At 34.4% G+C, this 17,734-nt stretch overlaps 1 protein-coding gene across 2 annotated transcripts in view; it reads right to left on the bottom strand.

Moving 5' to 3' along the window:
- The window catches only part of LOC144840987 (uncharacterized), a 37,445-nt gene that overhangs the window by 6,633 nt on the left and 13,078 nt on the right, over window positions 1–17,734 (bottom strand). Inside the window, exons 17-47 of one of the 2 annotated variants that reach the window (XM_078697102.1) lie at window positions 17,324–17,437; window positions 16,912–17,025; window positions 16,443–16,556; window positions 15,801–15,914; window positions 15,248–15,361; window positions 14,860–14,973; window positions 14,481–14,594; window positions 12,298–12,411; window positions 11,905–12,018; window positions 10,591–10,704; window positions 9,948–10,061; window positions 9,451–9,564; window positions 9,147–9,260; window positions 8,754–8,867; window positions 7,739–7,852; window positions 7,420–7,533; window positions 7,164–7,277; window positions 6,934–7,047; window positions 6,521–6,634; window positions 5,957–6,070; window positions 5,531–5,641; window positions 5,277–5,390; window positions 4,041–4,154; window positions 3,750–3,863; window positions 3,410–3,523; window positions 2,682–2,795; window positions 2,082–2,195; window positions 1,742–1,855; window positions 1,132–1,245; window positions 660–770; window positions 240–353 (exon numbers count right to left, since the gene is read on the bottom strand). In XM_078697102.1, the coding sequence (XP_078553228.1) occupies window positions 240–353; window positions 660–770; window positions 1,132–1,245; window positions 1,742–1,855; window positions 2,082–2,195; window positions 2,682–2,795; window positions 3,410–3,523; window positions 3,750–3,863; window positions 4,041–4,154; window positions 5,277–5,390; window positions 5,531–5,641; window positions 5,957–6,070; window positions 6,521–6,634; window positions 6,934–7,047; window positions 7,164–7,277; window positions 7,420–7,533; window positions 7,739–7,852; window positions 8,754–8,867; window positions 9,147–9,260; window positions 9,451–9,564; window positions 9,948–10,061; window positions 10,591–10,704; window positions 11,905–12,018; window positions 12,298–12,411; window positions 14,481–14,594; window positions 14,860–14,973; window positions 15,248–15,361; window positions 15,801–15,914; window positions 16,443–16,556; window positions 16,912–17,025; window positions 17,324–17,437 (3,528 nt within the window). The remainder of the gene's footprint in view (window positions 1–239; window positions 354–659; window positions 771–1,131; window positions 1,246–1,741; window positions 1,856–2,081; window positions 2,196–2,681; window positions 2,796–3,409; window positions 3,524–3,749; window positions 3,864–4,040; window positions 4,155–5,276; window positions 5,391–5,530; window positions 5,642–5,956; window positions 6,071–6,520; window positions 6,635–6,933; window positions 7,048–7,163; window positions 7,278–7,419; window positions 7,534–7,738; window positions 7,853–8,753; window positions 8,868–9,146; window positions 9,261–9,450; window positions 9,565–9,947; window positions 10,062–10,590; window positions 10,705–11,904; window positions 12,019–12,297; window positions 12,412–14,480; window positions 14,595–14,859; window positions 14,974–15,247; window positions 15,362–15,800; window positions 15,915–16,442; window positions 16,557–16,911; window positions 17,026–17,323; window positions 17,438–17,734) is intronic. The other variant, XM_078697103.1, reaches the window with a different exon arrangement.

Genomic DNA, 17,734 nt, shown 5'->3' with positions numbered 1-17,734 from the left:
AGCAGACTTTCCTTGTTTTGTCTGATTGTAACTGGTCTCTAAGTCAGTTTCATCGTTTTAAACCAGGTATTTTCACCATCAGTCATTGCAGACCTAGCCTATGCATGTCATCTACACCTACATATCAAATTGAATTGAAACAGACGTCTATATCTCTGTATTTGGGGATGGTTAAAAATATACCATGGCTATAAGCAATCAGATGCAATAAATTGAAAATGGCGGCGTATAATACTTACTGACTGCACAAACAGTACCACTGAATCCACCAGTGCAAATACATTGATAACCGTTGACAAGGTCGTTACATATACCATTATTAAGACATGGAGAACTAGCACATTCATCAATATCTGAAAAACAAAATATGTAATCATGTAATCAATAAAGGCACTAACATTTAATTACACATAATTTGAAAAACTAAATTAATTTGCAGATATTTTAATTTTCATGAATACAGGATTAAATAATCAAAGTAGTTAAATAGTCAATATTAACCAATAATCAATATTAATATAATTATTCAATAATTAATATCAATATTAATCAATAATAATAATAATTTATTTGGTAGCTACACTTATACAATATATAATATTAATATAAATCAATATTAATATCATTATCAATCAATTTGTTTTATTATTGAAACTTACTAATATCACATAATGTTCCAGTCCATCCTACAGTACACTGACAAGCGAAACTGTTGACACCATCGATACAAACACCGTTGACGCAGGGATTCGTTGAGCAATCATTGTTATCTATAAAAAAACACCAAGGAAAAACATTAAAAATAAAAAAGAGAACTCGGCAATAATACTTGAAATAAATACAGATAGTGACAAATTGCATACTATTTAATATTTAAAAAAATATTGAAGATACTGAAAATGAGATATGTTATTAGTATGTAGTATTGATTTTCTAGAAAATTAAAATGCATGGTCATTTTGTATAACATACATAAGCATAATATACACTTAAAATTGTGCAAAGAAATGGGAAAGTAATATAATTGGCATTTTGTCAAGAAATAAAGTGTAAATGGTAAAAGTTCACATCATGTCCAGAAATGTGAACAGTTTCCAAATAAAGCTCAAATATGATTATCAATAAACTTACTTAATTCACAGTGATCTCCTGAAAATCCTGGAAGACATGTACAGAAATAGCCACTGACACTGTCTGTACAAGCACCACCATTTTGACATGGAAGTGATGAACACTCATCCACATCTGAAAAAGACATTTATTTGTTATTATTTAAAATATTGATCATTAGGTGTTTTCTTCTCCTATCTTCACCACAAATGTAAGGCTCTGTCTACACTATCAAACTAGACATCACATTTTTTTTGTCACATAAAGTTTGATAGTGTAGACAGAGCTTAAGCCAAAAAAAAAGAATACTTGATAATCTCTCCAATACAAATGATGATTGAGAACAATCGAAAACTTAATCTTTCCAATCACATCCTGAAGAATGTATATAATGATGAAATCAGAATGGAAAACCATTTCATAACAGCAATATTATCTTAAGCTCTGTCTACACTATCAAACTTTATGTGACAAAAAAATATGATGTGCCCATATATGGACATGATGTCATATCACTACCATATCTGGGCATATCACTACCATATTTGGGCATATCACTACCATATTTGTGCACATCACACTAGTTTGATAGTGTAGACAGAGCTTAAGGCATATATGTTTTTAGACTTACTTATGGTACAGAGATCTCCAGTCCAGCCTGGCGCGCAGACACAGAAGAAGGCATCTATGCCATCCAGACACGTTGCTCCGTTCTCACAAGGGACACTGGCACATTCATCAATATCTGTGGAAATACAACACATCATGACATCATTATTTGAATCCAATTTCTTATACTGGATTTGTCAATTAAATTTAACAGACTAACAAACATAGTTTTCTTAGTAATTTGAACAGTATTTTGAATTTGTAAATTAAACATTTCTATACTGCAATCCTGATAATGTGATTGGACAACAAACATGTTAACGTTTGAACTTCTGGTGTTTTGTAACCTTATCATAACTTACCTGTTTCACAGTTCTGTCCAGTCCATCCTGGAGCACATGAACAGAAATAGCCATTGACGCCATCCAGACAGGTACCGGCATTCTGGCAAGGTCCACTAGCGCACTCATTGATATCTATAAGAAAAGATATTGAAAAAGTCATCAAAAAGGTATACAGCTAGTTATATAAATGTTTAAAATATTTGTAATATTGATGCAGCCAGTATAATGTATAGTTCACAAACAATTGTGTGGCTTGAATGTGACATTAACAAACAGAGATTGCTGGGAATGAACAGTTTACATTGAAAAATGTTATGTGCCCATATATGGACATGCTGATGTTATATCACTACCATATTTGGGCACATCACACTTTAAAAAAAAAATTAGTTTGATAGTGTAGACAGAGCTTTAGAATAGCATCATTCTCAGAAGTAATTGGACGAGTTGAAAGGTTGAGTAAGGACTAAATCAGTAAAGTTCTAAATTGTTAATGTACATGTATTTATATGCTAGGCTTGCATAACATTATAGGTTAAAGTGATGTTGTTATGTGTAATGGTTGGTATTAGTGATGGTTGGCACTTGGAAAATTCTTGTAATAAATGTTTCACTTACTAATATCACAGTGAGTTCCCTGCCAGCCACTCTCACATATACAAAAATAGGAGTTTATTTGATCGACACAAGTTCCCGAATTCTGACATGGTGAACTCTGACATTCATTGTTTGCTAGAAAAGAAAATATATAAATTATACACAAGAAATTGGCATTATACTAGTAATTCATTCATCAGTGGAAACATCATTTCCATTATAATTTTCACACAATAAAATATTCATAGACATTTATACAAATAAAAAATAAGTACAATTATGTCGACAAAAATAAACAAAGTCAATAGCATTCTTGTACATTCAGTGCCTTAATAGCAGATGGAGAGAAGTTGTTGGTGTTGTACGGATATCGTCTACCGCTATAGAATCCCAAACATATAGTGTAGGCCGAGATGGGTTGAGTCATGCAAGGTAGAACTTCAACATCATATTGCAGTTAAGCCTAAAGCTCTGTCTACACTATCAAACTAGTTTGACAAAAAAAGTGTGATGTGCCCAAATATGGTAGTGATATGCCCAAATAGGTAGTGATATGACATCATCATGTCCATATATGGGCACATCGCACTTCTTTTTGTCACATACAGTTTGATAGTGTAGTACACAGAGCTTTAAGCTTGGTTCGCACTTGTACGCAACACAATGACATATGTGCAATGCAAATATGTTGACTGGTCAAATTACTTGGTGTGGCTATGTCCCTACATTGTTTCTGATATCGCACTTACCGATTTCACAGAATGTTCCAGAGAATCCAAACACACAGCTACATGTGTATCCATTGTTGCCATCAGTACATGTACCACCATTTTGACAAGGATCGGAAATACACTCATTGTCATCTATCAAAAAAGAAGAAGAAATAAATCAGCAGGAACCACATACAAATCATGGCTAACCAAATCCTGTTTAACCTAAGTACCATTAGTCTTCACCATATTGCAATTTTCATATCTTCTATATATTTTAAAAAGTGTACCTATTAGGACACCTCTGTTCTATAAGAGGAAAAAGTTTGAGAATGGTCTATTCTATTATGGTTTAGGGGTGTTTTATGTATGCACTTACTTATAGAACAGAATACTCCAGAGAACCCAGATAAACAAGTACATATGTACCCGTTAACACCATCTGTACAGGTACCACCATTCTGACAAGGACTGCTTCCACACTCATTGATGTCTATAAAGATAAATTAAATTAGGTTGTAATGTGATATTTAAACATGGTGATTGTGATTGGACCATACGACGATGATGGAGAAATTGTTTATGTTCAAAAAATATTTATATGGCGCATATTTCTTACCAACACAATAACAATAACTCTAATGCGTTATAAAAATAAAGTATTACTTACTGTTTTCACAGAACACACCATTCCATCCTGCTAAACACTGACAGGCGAACTCGCCCACGAGGTTCAGACAAGTACCACCATTCTGACATGGGGTACTCACACATTCATCAACATCTGAAAAAACAAAGATATTAATGTTATTGTGGTGTATTGATATTATTGTGGTGTATTGATATTATTGTGGTGTATTGATAGTATTGTGGTGTATTGATAGTATTGTGGTGTATTGATAGTATTGTGGTGTATTGATAGTATTGTGGTGTATTGATAGTATTGTGGTGTATTGATAGTATTGTGGTGTATTGATAGTATTGTGGTGTATTGATAGTATTGTGGTGTATTGATAGTATTGTGGTGTATTGATAGTATTGTGGTGTATTGATAGTATTGTGGTGTATTGATAGTATTGTGGTGTATTGATAGTATTGTGGTGTATTGATAGTATTGTGGTGTATTGATAGTATTGTGGTGTATTGATAGTATTGTGGTGTATTGATAGTATTGTGGTGTATTGATATTATTGTGGTGTATTGATAGTATTGTGGTGTATTGATAGTATTGTGGTGTATTGATAGTATTGTGGTGTATTGATAGTATTGTGGTGTATTGATGTTATTGTGGTGTATTGATGTTATTGTGGTGTATTGATAGTATTGTGGTGTATTGATAGTATTGTGGTGTATTGATAGTATTGTTGTGTATTGATAGTATTGTGGTGTATTGATGTTATTGTGGTGTATTGATATTATTGTTGTGTATTGATAGTATTGTGGTGTATTGATAGTATTGTGATGTATTGATAGTATTGTGATGTATTGATAGTATTGTGGTGTATTGATAGTATTGTGGTGAATTGATAGTATTGTGGTGTATTGATAGTATTGTGGTGTATTGATAGTATTGTGGTGTATTGATATTATTGTGGTGTATCGATATTATTGTGGTGTATTGATATTATTGTGGTGTGTTGATAGTATTGTGGTGTATTGATAGTATTGTGGTGTATTGATATTATGGTGGTGTGTTGATATTATTGTGGTGTATTGATAGTATTGTGGTGTATTGTCAATATTGTGGTGTATTGATATTATGGTGTTGTGTTGATAGTATTGTGGTGTATTGATAGTATTGTGATGTATTGATAGTATTATAGTGTATTGATAGTACTGTGGTGTATTGATAGTATTGTGGTGTATTGATAGTATTGTGGTGTATTGATATCATTGTGGTACTTACTAATTTCACAGTTGAATCCAGTCCAAGCAGTTGTACAGGAACACACATAGCCAGCCACACCATCTATACAAGTACCTCCGTTAATACATGGAGAACTTCCACATTCATCAATGTCTGTGAAAACAAGAACAGAAAAATAAGAAGGGATTAATTTATATTTCTTAACATGCCATGTTATTTTTTTGGAGTTAAAAGATTCCATTTAATGAGCATTGCTTAACACTGTCACTAATAAATAATCTGTAAAAACCTACTAATATCGCAAAGAGTTCCAGTCCATCCAAGATTACAGGTACACGTGAAAGAATTGATGTTATCAGAACATATACCATTGATGCAAGGATTACTGGCGCATTCGTTGATGTCTGAAAAAAATTGTAATTTATTACTGATATTGTTATAAAAATTCCATAGAAGACACATCCCAATCAAGTACGTTTGATTTTTAATTTCATGTGAAAGCACATTTATAGGTCAATGTATTGATTTTGGGTATGAGCACCCATCATATTTTCATTTATTCAATATTTCACTCAGATGCTCCTCACATAGCACAGGCAAATGCAGGTGTGGGCCCATCCACTACCTTCAGGTATCTACCCATCCCTTCCAAAGCCATTCTAACATGATATAAACAAGGGTTGAATAAATAAGCATATGCCCTAGCCACTAATTCTTACTGGTTCCACAATTGTTTCCCTCAAACCCTGCAGCACAGATGCAAGCATATGCGTTAATTCCATCAATACAGTTGCCGTTGTTTAGACAAGGACCACTTGCACATTCATCAATATCTATCAAAAGAAACGCATCAAATTTACTAATTAATAATAAAGAAAATATACACATGACTGTTTACATTACGAACACGCAAGTTACACCGGTACATCCCAGGTTGAATAGACACTGAATACATTCCACATCAGTTACCTGAACAGTTTAGAGACCAGAGTAAATTTTTACATCGCTTACACCGGCCTACATTTCTGCATGCCAGGTACGACCCAAGTAAAGCTCTGTCTACACTATCAAACTAGTTTGACAAAAAAGTGTGATGTGCCCACATTTGGCAGTGATATGCCCCTTTATGGTAGTGATATGACATAATCATGTTCATATATGGGCACATCACATTTTTTGTCACATATAGTTTGAGAGTGTAGACAGAACTTTACATAATTCCGAATCAACTCTGCACTTCTGCTGGCAGTGTAAAAGGGGTATATTACAAGTGTGGTACTTACCTATTTCACAGTGTACTCCAGTGTATCCTGGCATACAACTACAAGTATACATGTTTACACCATCTAGACATTGGCCTCCATTCATACATGGTGCTGAAGCACATTCATTATTGTCTGTTGCAAAAAAAAAAAAAAACAAAGTCACAACCTAGAAATAAAATTTATCTATATTTTTTCTATACCGAAAAACAATTTCAAAGTGTTGAGGAGTATTTATTTTATTTTAATAATACACCAAACAGCGAAGCGATATCATCAATTACATGATGCTTTATGCATATCAAATAAGTATACCATAATTTTTGCAAATAAATGATAATTATTCAGAAGGGTTTGTTCAGGGGGTGTATAGCCAAACATGAATAAATAGAAAATCAAATCAATTTATAAACATTCTAGTGTAAGCTACTTACTAATTTCACACAAGGTGCCACTGTAACCAGCTAAACAGGAACAACTAAAACTGTTGATTTGATCAATGCATGCTCCTCCATTAAAACAAGGACTACTTATACACTCATTATCATCTGAAAAACAAAATATTTGTTAAAAATAAAAAAAACATATATAAACATATTTTTTTCGCACGAATAAATTCACATCAATGCAAAACAAATAAGATAAAAATTACAGAGTAACTTACTAATCTCGCAGTGAGTTCCTGAAAATCCAATAAGGCAACTACAAGTATAAAAGTTTACGAAATCGTTACAAGTACCACCATTGATACAAGGTGAAGAAGAACATTCATCAATATCTGAAAAAAAAAAAAAGAATTTTAATAGAAATATTCAAAGATCTCTGTATCAAACTCTATCACCTCCTCTGGAAAAAACACTATATTTAGAACAATTTCACTTGAAAAAAAAATTTATTCATGAACTAATATGTCTACTTACTTGTTTCACAAAGCACACCCATCCATCCTGGCAGACAAGTACATACAAAATTATTGATTCCATCGACACATGCCGCTCCATTCAAACAAGGACTAGGATTACATTCATCTATGTCTAGAAACAGAATAACATGGGACGTGTTATCTCATATGTCATATGCTAATACAACATTTCTCGTCAAAAAAATGTATTCCTATTTCCCTTTCCCTTTTATTTCACTTTATGCATATGGAGTTTTTTTTTTCTGTTTAACTATGGTAGGAGGCGCCGGAACTGAGATGACCGAAACACAATCAAGTATAAATTAATGGATGTTTACCTATTTCACAATGAACGCCTGTCCATCCAGGAAGACAAGAACAAGTGTATGAATTACTACCCTCCATACATGTACCACCATTCATACAAGGTGTGCTGGCACATTCAATCACGTCTAGAAAAAACAAGAGTATGATAACATTTATGATGATATTGATATGGGGATGATACTGATGTGGTGATGATAGTGATATGGTGATGGCACTGATATGGTGATGATACTGATATGGTGATGATAGTGATATGGTGATGATACTGATATGGTGATGATAGTGATATGGTGATGATACTGATGTGGTGATGTGATGATATTGATATGGTGATGATAGTAATGTGGTGATGATACTGATCTGTTGATGTGATGATGATATTGATATGGTGATGTGGTGATGATTGTGATGTGGTGATGATAGTGATGTAGTGATGTGGTGATGTAGTGATGTGGTGATGATAATGGTGATGATAGTGATGTGGTGATGATAGTGATGTGGTGATGATAGTGATGTGGCGATGATAGTGATGTGATGATATTGATATGGTGATGATATTGATATGGTGATGATAGTGATATGGTGATGATAGTGATATGGTGATGATAGTGATATGGTGATGATAGTGATATGGTGATGATATTGATATGGTAATGATAGTGAAATGGTAATGAAAGTGATATGGTATTATGATAGTGATATGGTGATGACACTGATATGGTGATGATATTGATATGGTGATGATATTGATATGGTGATGATAGTGATGTGGTGATGATAGTAAAATGGTGATGACACTGATATGGTGATGATAGCGATATAGTGATTATAGTGATATGGTGATGATAGTGATATGTTGATGATAGTGATATAGTGATGATACTGATATGGTGGTGATGATACCGATATGGTGATAATAGTGATATGGCGATGATACTGATATGGTAATAATACTCATGGTGGCAATGACAGTGATGATGACAAAGATGTTAATAGTGTAATTGCTGATAATGAGCGCTAACTTACCCATTGTACATGTAGGCCCTGTCCACCCTGATGCACACAGACAACTGTACATGTTGATACCATCAATACATGTACCACCATTACTGCAGGGACCACTGGCACATTCATTGATATCTATAATAAGAAAGAAAACATTTTTCAAATTTAGTAAAAATGTATCAACACTGATTATAAGTATATACTAATACCACTACCACATCGCCAAAGTTTACACACGCCAACACATGCGTTTGTATGGTGTATGCCTAGTTTATGACCCACTGAAGTATTTAAATGACATTATTAAGTATCCCAAGACCACTATTAACTACACAGATTGCATTATTAAATGCACTATATAAATACAAGTGAAAATAGTGAGAAATAATTAAACTATTACTTGACTACACTTACTAATTTCGCAGTGGGTTCCAGTCCAGCCACTTTCACATACACAAATATAGCCATTGTTCTGGTCAAAACATGTACCACCGTTCTGGCATGGTGCTGAAACACACTCATTAATGTCTGAAAGTTAAATAATAACAATAAAAAAATAAATAAAAACAAATCTATGATGTTATGTTATAATTATATACATATATACTTTAAGAAGAGATGTATACAGAATTCTAATACAGGTGTCCTGTTAAGTTCTCTTGAGCCCAATTTTAATTGTACCAAATGACTCGCAACACTGGCACTCAAGTATACTCACTCGTTTCACACAAGGTACCAGTCCAGCCTGGTGTACAGCTACAAGCGAATGCATTTACACCATCAACACATGTGCCAGCATTCTGACAAGGAGTACTGGCGCACTCATTAATATCTGAAAGAAACAGCAACAAAATTTATAATTTTAGATTTGAGCCAATATGTATGATGTTATATATATGAGATATATGAATGTTTAGATTATAAATTGGACATTTATGTTGACGTTCCAGTGAACATATGACCTAATGACCTTGGGATCTGACCTTGTAATCTCTAATAGCGCTCATGGAGCTATTCCACCGCTGGGCTGGTGGAAGTACACAGGTTTAGGCCAGGCTAAGTGTGTAGCTTAGGCCTAGCCTAGATCCTTAATTTTCACAAAGGTTGGCGTCCTAGTGATAAGACCCGTGCTATACCATGCTGATGCCGGTAATGATACAGGCACCAGTATGCCCGTGAGAAAAAATTCAGATTTAGTTTAATTGTTTTTCTTACTAGATTCGCAAAGTGTTCCTGTCCATCCGGGAACACACTGGCAACTAAAGCTGTTGATGCCATCAATACATGCTGCGCCATTTGCACAAGGGTTAGGATTACATTCATCCACATCTGAAATAAAAGTGATTACATCTTTTTTAGAACATTTTGCCATCCAACCAGATTATAAATGTTAGCAACAACTTTTAAGTTAAATGCTAAACTCAACATTAGGAAACAACCAACACTGACTCATTGTTTTGTCAAGTAGACAGATAAATGATTTTCAGGATCAAAATTCTCTGGAATTTTACCTTTTATTTACCATAATAGGCTTACTATCAAAATCACCTACATTGGAATAGGTTCACCACATGAATCATGGAATATGTTCGCCACATGACTCATGGAAAGGTTGTAGAATGTATTAGGGATGCAAAAACACCAACTCTTTGGTTTGGTAGTGAGATACTGCTTCCTCCCAAAATAACAGCAGAAGCATCCAGTATGGGCAAACCAAACAGCACCATCCAGCCATAATACAATCGTTTATATTTATTTTATCATCAAAGAATGTTGTGGTATATAAAATAAGATTATGAGTAATCATAAGAAAAAATTAACTAAATACTGTATAATTAATAATTTTGGCATAGCTTACTTGTCTGACAGAAGACACCACTCCAGCCAGTTGGACACTGACACGTATAAGAATTGATCTCATCAATACAGGTTCCTCCATTTTGACAAGGAAAGCTGGCACACTCATTAATATCTAAAAGAAATAAATAATAATGAAGAATATAAAACTATAGGATCCCCAATAATGACTCATGGAATAGGTTCACCACATGACTCATGGAACAGGCTAACCCCATGACTCATTGAATAGGCTCACCACATGACTCATGGAATAGGCTCACCCCATGACTCATGAAATAGGCTCACCACATGACTCATGGAATAGGTTCGCCACATGACTCATGGAACAGGCTAACCACATGACTCATGAAATAGGCTCACCACATGACTCATGGAACAGGTTCACCACATGACTCATGGAACAGGTTCACCACATGACTCATGGAACAGGTTCACCACATGACTCATGGAACAGGTTCACCACATGACTCATGGAACAGGCTCACCCCATGACTCATGGAACAGGTTCACCACATGACTCATGGAACAGGTTCACCACATGACTCATGGAATAGGCTCACCACATGACTCATGGAATAGGCTCACCCCATGACTCATGAAATAGGCTCACCACATGACTCATGGAACAGGTTCACCACATGACTCATGGAACAGGTTCACCACATGACTCATGGAACAGGTTCACCACATGACTCATGGAACAGGTTCACCACATGACTCATGGAACAGGTTCACCATATGACTCATGGAACAGGTTCACCACATGACTCATGGAACAGGTTCACCACATGACTCATGGAACAGGTTCACCACATGACTCATGGAACAGGTTCACCACATGACTCATGGAACAGGTTCACCACATGACTCATGGAACAGGTTCACCACATGACTCATGGAACAGGTTCACCACATGACTCATGGAACAGGTTCACCACATGACTCATGGAACAGGTTCACCACATGACTCATGGAACAGGTTCACCATATGACTCATGGAACAGGTTCACCACATGACTCATGGAACAGGTTCACCACATGACTCATGGAACAGGTTCCCCACAGCATGACTCATGGAACAGGTTCCCCACAGCATGACTCATGGAGTAGGTTCACCACATGATTTGTGAAATAGGCTCACCACATGACTCATGGAATAGGCTCACCACCTGACTCATGAAATAGGTTTGCCACATAACTCATGGAAAGGTTGTAAAATGTATTAGCGATGCAAAAACACCAACTCTTTGGTTTGGTAGTAAGATACTACTTCCTCCCCACCTGCCACTCTTTAAACAAACATGACACCTACTAATTTCACAAACTGTTCCAGTCCAACCGCTAGTACATTGACAGAAATATCCATTGACACCATCAAGACAAATTCCTCCATTCTGACACGGCCCACTAGCACATTCATTGATGTCTAAAACAGATAAGAAAAACATGTGAAAAATATTGAATTAACAAAACTCACCTGAACATCATTATTAATACATCTAGTAGGCTTACAAGGAAGAGCAAGCGATCCTGTTTACTGATTAATTCATCATATTTACATATTAAAATATAATATTATCATCCCTACTCCTAGAAGCAAGAATAATCATGGAATCTATTGTTACATGTTGCTTTTGTATCATTATTTATTCATAATCTTAATAGTAGTAATCCCTTTCAACATCTTTTTAATCACCACACTTACTAATCTCACAGTTGATTCCTTCCCATCCGGCTGCACATGTACAGGTATATCCATTGATTCCATCATTACATATACCACCGTTCATACATGGCATACTTGAACACTCATCAATATCTGTTTTAATAATAAAAATAATACTATTTGATTATTGTATAATTGCGTTTTATACAGTCCCTTAAAGATGTATTGTCTCCCTTAACATGAAAAATATTGATCAATAAAATCAAACTTTGAATAGGTCATTTTGTATTTCATTTATAAAAAGACAAAATAAAAGGTTAAATTTAACTAAAAACCTAATGTCTGAAATTTTTTTGTCTTGAAATTACACCTTTTCCTTTTCCTTTTTTTTCCCAATCCAATTTTTGGTCAAAGTGAATAAATAATATGCCACAGTAAAAAGGCATATTCAACAAACAATTTTTTTTCAGGGGGACAATATATCTTTCAACTTTAGTTTTTGACTGTATGACTGTAGTATAGTAGCAATGCTTAGAAGGATCTGATAATTGTTTGTTCAAATAAATCATTGCTCATTAAAAATATTGATAATGATACTGATAATGTTGCATCTTATGATATCAATTTATGATGACAATGGTGATGGATCTTTCAATTTGCTATAATCAATGACCAAAGTATGTCATGTTAATTTACTGTGCGCATATACGTTATATTAGGACATGTTTCCTCGCTTCTTGCCTCAACGCAGTTTGACGGTTTCTAGGTCCAAACGATGACACATCGATTGACCTGACCTAGTTAGGTCACAGGACGTCGCAAATTGAAAGCTCCCTATGACTATCATGATGATGACTATAACACTGTTGATGGTCAAACTAACCAAATACCAGACAATTGCATCATACAAAATACAAATAATTTACTATTTCTATAAGAGAAAATCTAATAAAAAAATTGCTTGAAAATATTCTAGTACTGTAGCAGAGGAAATCAGAAACAGGAAAAGAAAGCTAAAATATGACTATTTTATATTAATAAACCACAGATGAAAAAAACAGGATGGTGCATAGGTCAAAGGTCAATCAAATATAAGTTTGAAATAAAAAAATATAAACTGGAATGTTGTATTATTGGTATGTAATCAAATTATACATATTTTTGGCTTCTTGACCTTTACCCTTGACCTATGACATGACAGTACACATTACTAAATTATGATAGCTGATAAAAGCAATAAATAGCAGATATATGAAAACAATAGCAGCATTAATTTTTGCATGCCATTTTTTGAATACACTTTTAAATGAAAAATGCAAACAACAATACATGATGATATAAGTGTGATACTACAAAAATCAAAGTATAATAAATCCTAAATCATTTTATTTTAAAAGTTTTTAATGAATATAGTTAGCACACAGGCAAATGATAACTACCTTAGAAACCTGTTAAAAATGAATAAAAATAGAAATATATTAATCAGAAGAACAAAAGGTGGTTTAATTTGAATATTATGTATCACCTACAACTTACTACAAACCAAAATCATGGGCACACAATAATAATAGTCACATTTTACTGTTGACAGTTTTTAAGTAGAGGAAACATATCTGAAATATACCTCCTGAATTAAATCCTTCCTTAAATTCATTTTATTTATCAATTCAATTTAAAGATGTTCTTTTTAATAAATAAAAAAAACCTGTATGGATACATTGTCCATATGCAGCCTCAATCAAGAAAATTCAAATTTTTACTGTTTGTATGAAGCATAGATATGTTATTGTGATCAATTTTATTTTGAAGTTGAAGAATCATGTTAAACATGGAATATAATATTATTATAATTGTTTTCTTTTATTTTCATGTTGTTATCCCATAGTTGGTATAGCCCTTTCACATTGCCCAGCAAACTCTGGGAGTTTATTACACACTGGGACGTCAACACCAGCATGTTGTATGCATGATATGCACCCCAGTGTGTGTAAACTCTATGGTTTTGCTTGGAGATGTGAAAGCCAAAAGGGGTTTAAGTCAATTCAAAACGTGACTGAGAATCTTGTGATGGTCACCATAAGTGGATACCATTTATCTTATAGGGGTGCTCTACCGTTTTTTTTTATTATTATTGCTCTCTTTGGAGAGAGGCTATTGTCGGTTTATCCAGGTAAACTAGGCACAAAATGGACTACTTTTACTTAATTCAGTATGGTACTTACTTATTTGACACTGATTTCCAGTCCATCCGCTTGAACATGAGCAGAAGTATCCATTAACAAGATCAATGCAAGTACCTCCGTTTAGACATGGAACAGAAGCACATTCATCAGTATCTGCAGAAGAGTTGTCCAAGAACATTATTAATTTACTGCAGTTATTGCTGTATTTCTACGATTTCTATATTTACTTGCAAAAATACATACAAAATGTTGACAACTATGAATATTTTAATATACTATTAATGTAAAAATAATTATCTAACTCTCTCTCTAACTATTCTAGTCTCTAACTGATAAATACGTTCTAGCGTTCCTTCTAGCGTTCCCTCTGGGTTACCAAAAAACTTTAGTTTAATTGTTTGGAAATTCCAGAACTTACTAATTTCACAAAATAGCCCTGAGTATCCTAGCGAACAGCTACATGTGTAGCCATTGACCTGATCGTTACATGTACCGCCATTTTGACATGGGGTACTACCACACTCGTTGATATCTAGAAAAACATAAATATTAAATATAAAATATACATATATGAGTGGAGTCGTACTGTTTGATGCTTGTTCACATCACAGTTCCACTTCTGATTTGCTCGACGTGATGTTTTAAGGGCCTGTTTATACTAGGATGATAGAAAAACATTTATACTGTCTGTAACACTAAGTACAATCAAATGAGATCATGCATAATTTATTTCTTTCTTTCCCACAGTAAACTCAAGATTCATCATTCAAAGACACACATGAATGTATAAAAGAACAAAAAATTACTTTGTTCACAAATTGTTCCAGTCCATCCAGGCAAGCAAGTACATGTGTAACCATTGACACCATCGATGCAAGCTCCACCATTAAGACACGGCCCACTCGAGCACTCATTAATATCTACAGCAAGAATATAACATTGTATCAACATTTTTCTACTGCAGTATATACATGCATAATAGCATGTTTAAAGTGCACATACACACATTTACATTACAAATTTCACAAAGTGTGCTCAGTTAGGTGTTTGCATCCTGCTGTATATAAGTTTACCAAATTTTATTGTGCTGTAAATAACTGTTGGTGTGGCACTCAAAAGGCAAGGACTGGCACATGAAGCAAATACAATTACTAAACAAAGAACAACGATGCATCACCATCCATGTTCTATCTGTTGCAACTCTAAATCACTGTCATTTGAATAAATGAACAGGGAACTAATCGGACGGTCAGAGACAAAGATAATGCTACCCTTGCCCTTCCCCAAAAACAATTACACCAAACTAAATGTAAGAAGAAAGATACTTGAGATGAGAGTGTTACTTTTTGATACACTTACTTATTTCGCAGTTGGTGCCTGTATAACCAGAACTGCAAAGACAAGTGTAACTATTAACACCATCAATACATATACCAGAATTCTGACAAGGATTGCTGGAACATTCATTATCATCTAAAAAAATAAATACAGATCAAAGGTTAAACTAAACCAATCAATAAGTGAAATAGTTACGAGAACAAGCCTGTAGCCAGGGGGGTTGAGGGATCAAACCCCCTTTCTTCCTGAATGCTCTCTTAAAATTAGAAGTAGTGATGGTTAATATAGGCCTAGCTAACTAGCCTAGCTCATGACGATTTTTGCCCTTTTGTTACAGGCTTGCAAGACAGACATACTGTATGTAGTAGCACTGACATGGTTATCTCAAAGCAAGTGTGGAAGATCATAAAGGCCAATTTACATGACGAGCAGTAACGGTAAATAAAAAATCTGAGCAGAAACCACCTGTCCGCTCCGCGTTGTGTGTAACTGGTCGTAAGAAATAACATAGATTCTATATTTTTATTACAGTTACCTCTCGTCTGTGTAAATTGGCCTTTAAACTGGAGAATTGTGGACATGGATAGATGCATCGACTGCGGCCTAAGAAAGAGAAGCTAGAAATACTAGGCCTTTAGGACAGATGATAGGAAGAAATCTTACTGTTATCGCAATTGACTCCGGAAAATCCTACAGGACAAAGACAAGTGTAGCTATTGACACCGTCAATACAGGTTGCTCCATTTTGACAAGGGTTGCTGGCACACTCATCAATGTCTGTTAACAGAATTAAAAGTTGTTAATAACAATCTTATTTCAAGAATTTTCAAGGAAATCAGCTTTCTACAATATTAAGATATATAGCATGAACCCATTAGTGTGTTGAGGTCAATTTTCTTCAAAGCTTCTTAAAATATAGAAAAAGCTTTTGTCATTTTAAATGAATGAATATATGTATACAAATGTTCATAGCGCAGCAGGGATGTGAGCTCTTGGTGTAAGAGTACACAAATTTTGGTTGGATGTTGTGAATCCAGCTTAAGGTACAGTAGTACTAAAAAAAGCTGAGCTTCGGAGGGAATATGCTACACTTGCGTTTAGGCTGAAGATGATTATAATTAAAAGCACATACTAGTTTGACATTGAAGTCCTGTCCATCCAGCAGTACACTGACAAATGTATGCATTGACCCCATCTAAACAGACTCCTCCATTCTGACATGGGGTTGAGGCACACTCATCAATATCTAAACACAAAAAAAAACAACACAGGGGTGTTATATTTTTTAATTACATCCAAACAGTCAGGATACTATTATAACAAATAATCAGCATTTACAGGCATTTTCCAAGCATAGAATACGTCAATAAATTGCCGCAAATAAATTTTTCGTAGTAAAACATAATGGTAAAATTACGCAGTATCAAGATTATTTTTTTGCAAATACAAAACAGTTATTGAGACAAGCGACGATTCAAAATATTGCCATGATTACCAGGAGACTTGGGTGATGAGACTAAAGTTTGACATAGTATGCAACTTACTTAACTCGCAGTGGGTTCCAAACCAGCCAGCAGCACACTGGCATGTGTACTGGTTAACACCATCCAAGCAAAAACCCCCATTTTGACATGGAAGACTGGCACATTCATTGATATCTGTAATAACAAATCATATTTGTCATCAAACATAAACCATGTTTTTAAAGCGCTGTCTACACTATCAAACTTTATGTGACAAATAAATGTGATGTGCCCATATATGGGCATGATGATGTCATATCAGTACCATATTCAGGCACATCTCTACCATATTTGGGAACATCATACGTTTTTTGTCAAACTAGTTTAATAGTGTAGACAGAGCTTTAGTCATCGTATAATTTTAATGCTGACATTCAATTGAATAAGCTACTCAACTATTGTTTCTGCTAAATATTTTTTTATAATTCAATT

The sequence above is a fragment of the Antedon bifida genome, chromosome 4 (assembly GCF_963402885.1).
Source record: "Antedon bifida chromosome 4, ecAntBifi1.1, whole genome shotgun sequence".
NCBI lineage: Eukaryota > Metazoa > Echinodermata > Crinoidea > Comatulida > Antedonidae > Antedon > Antedon bifida.
This window is presented reverse-complemented; position numbering and strand designations above follow the sequence as displayed.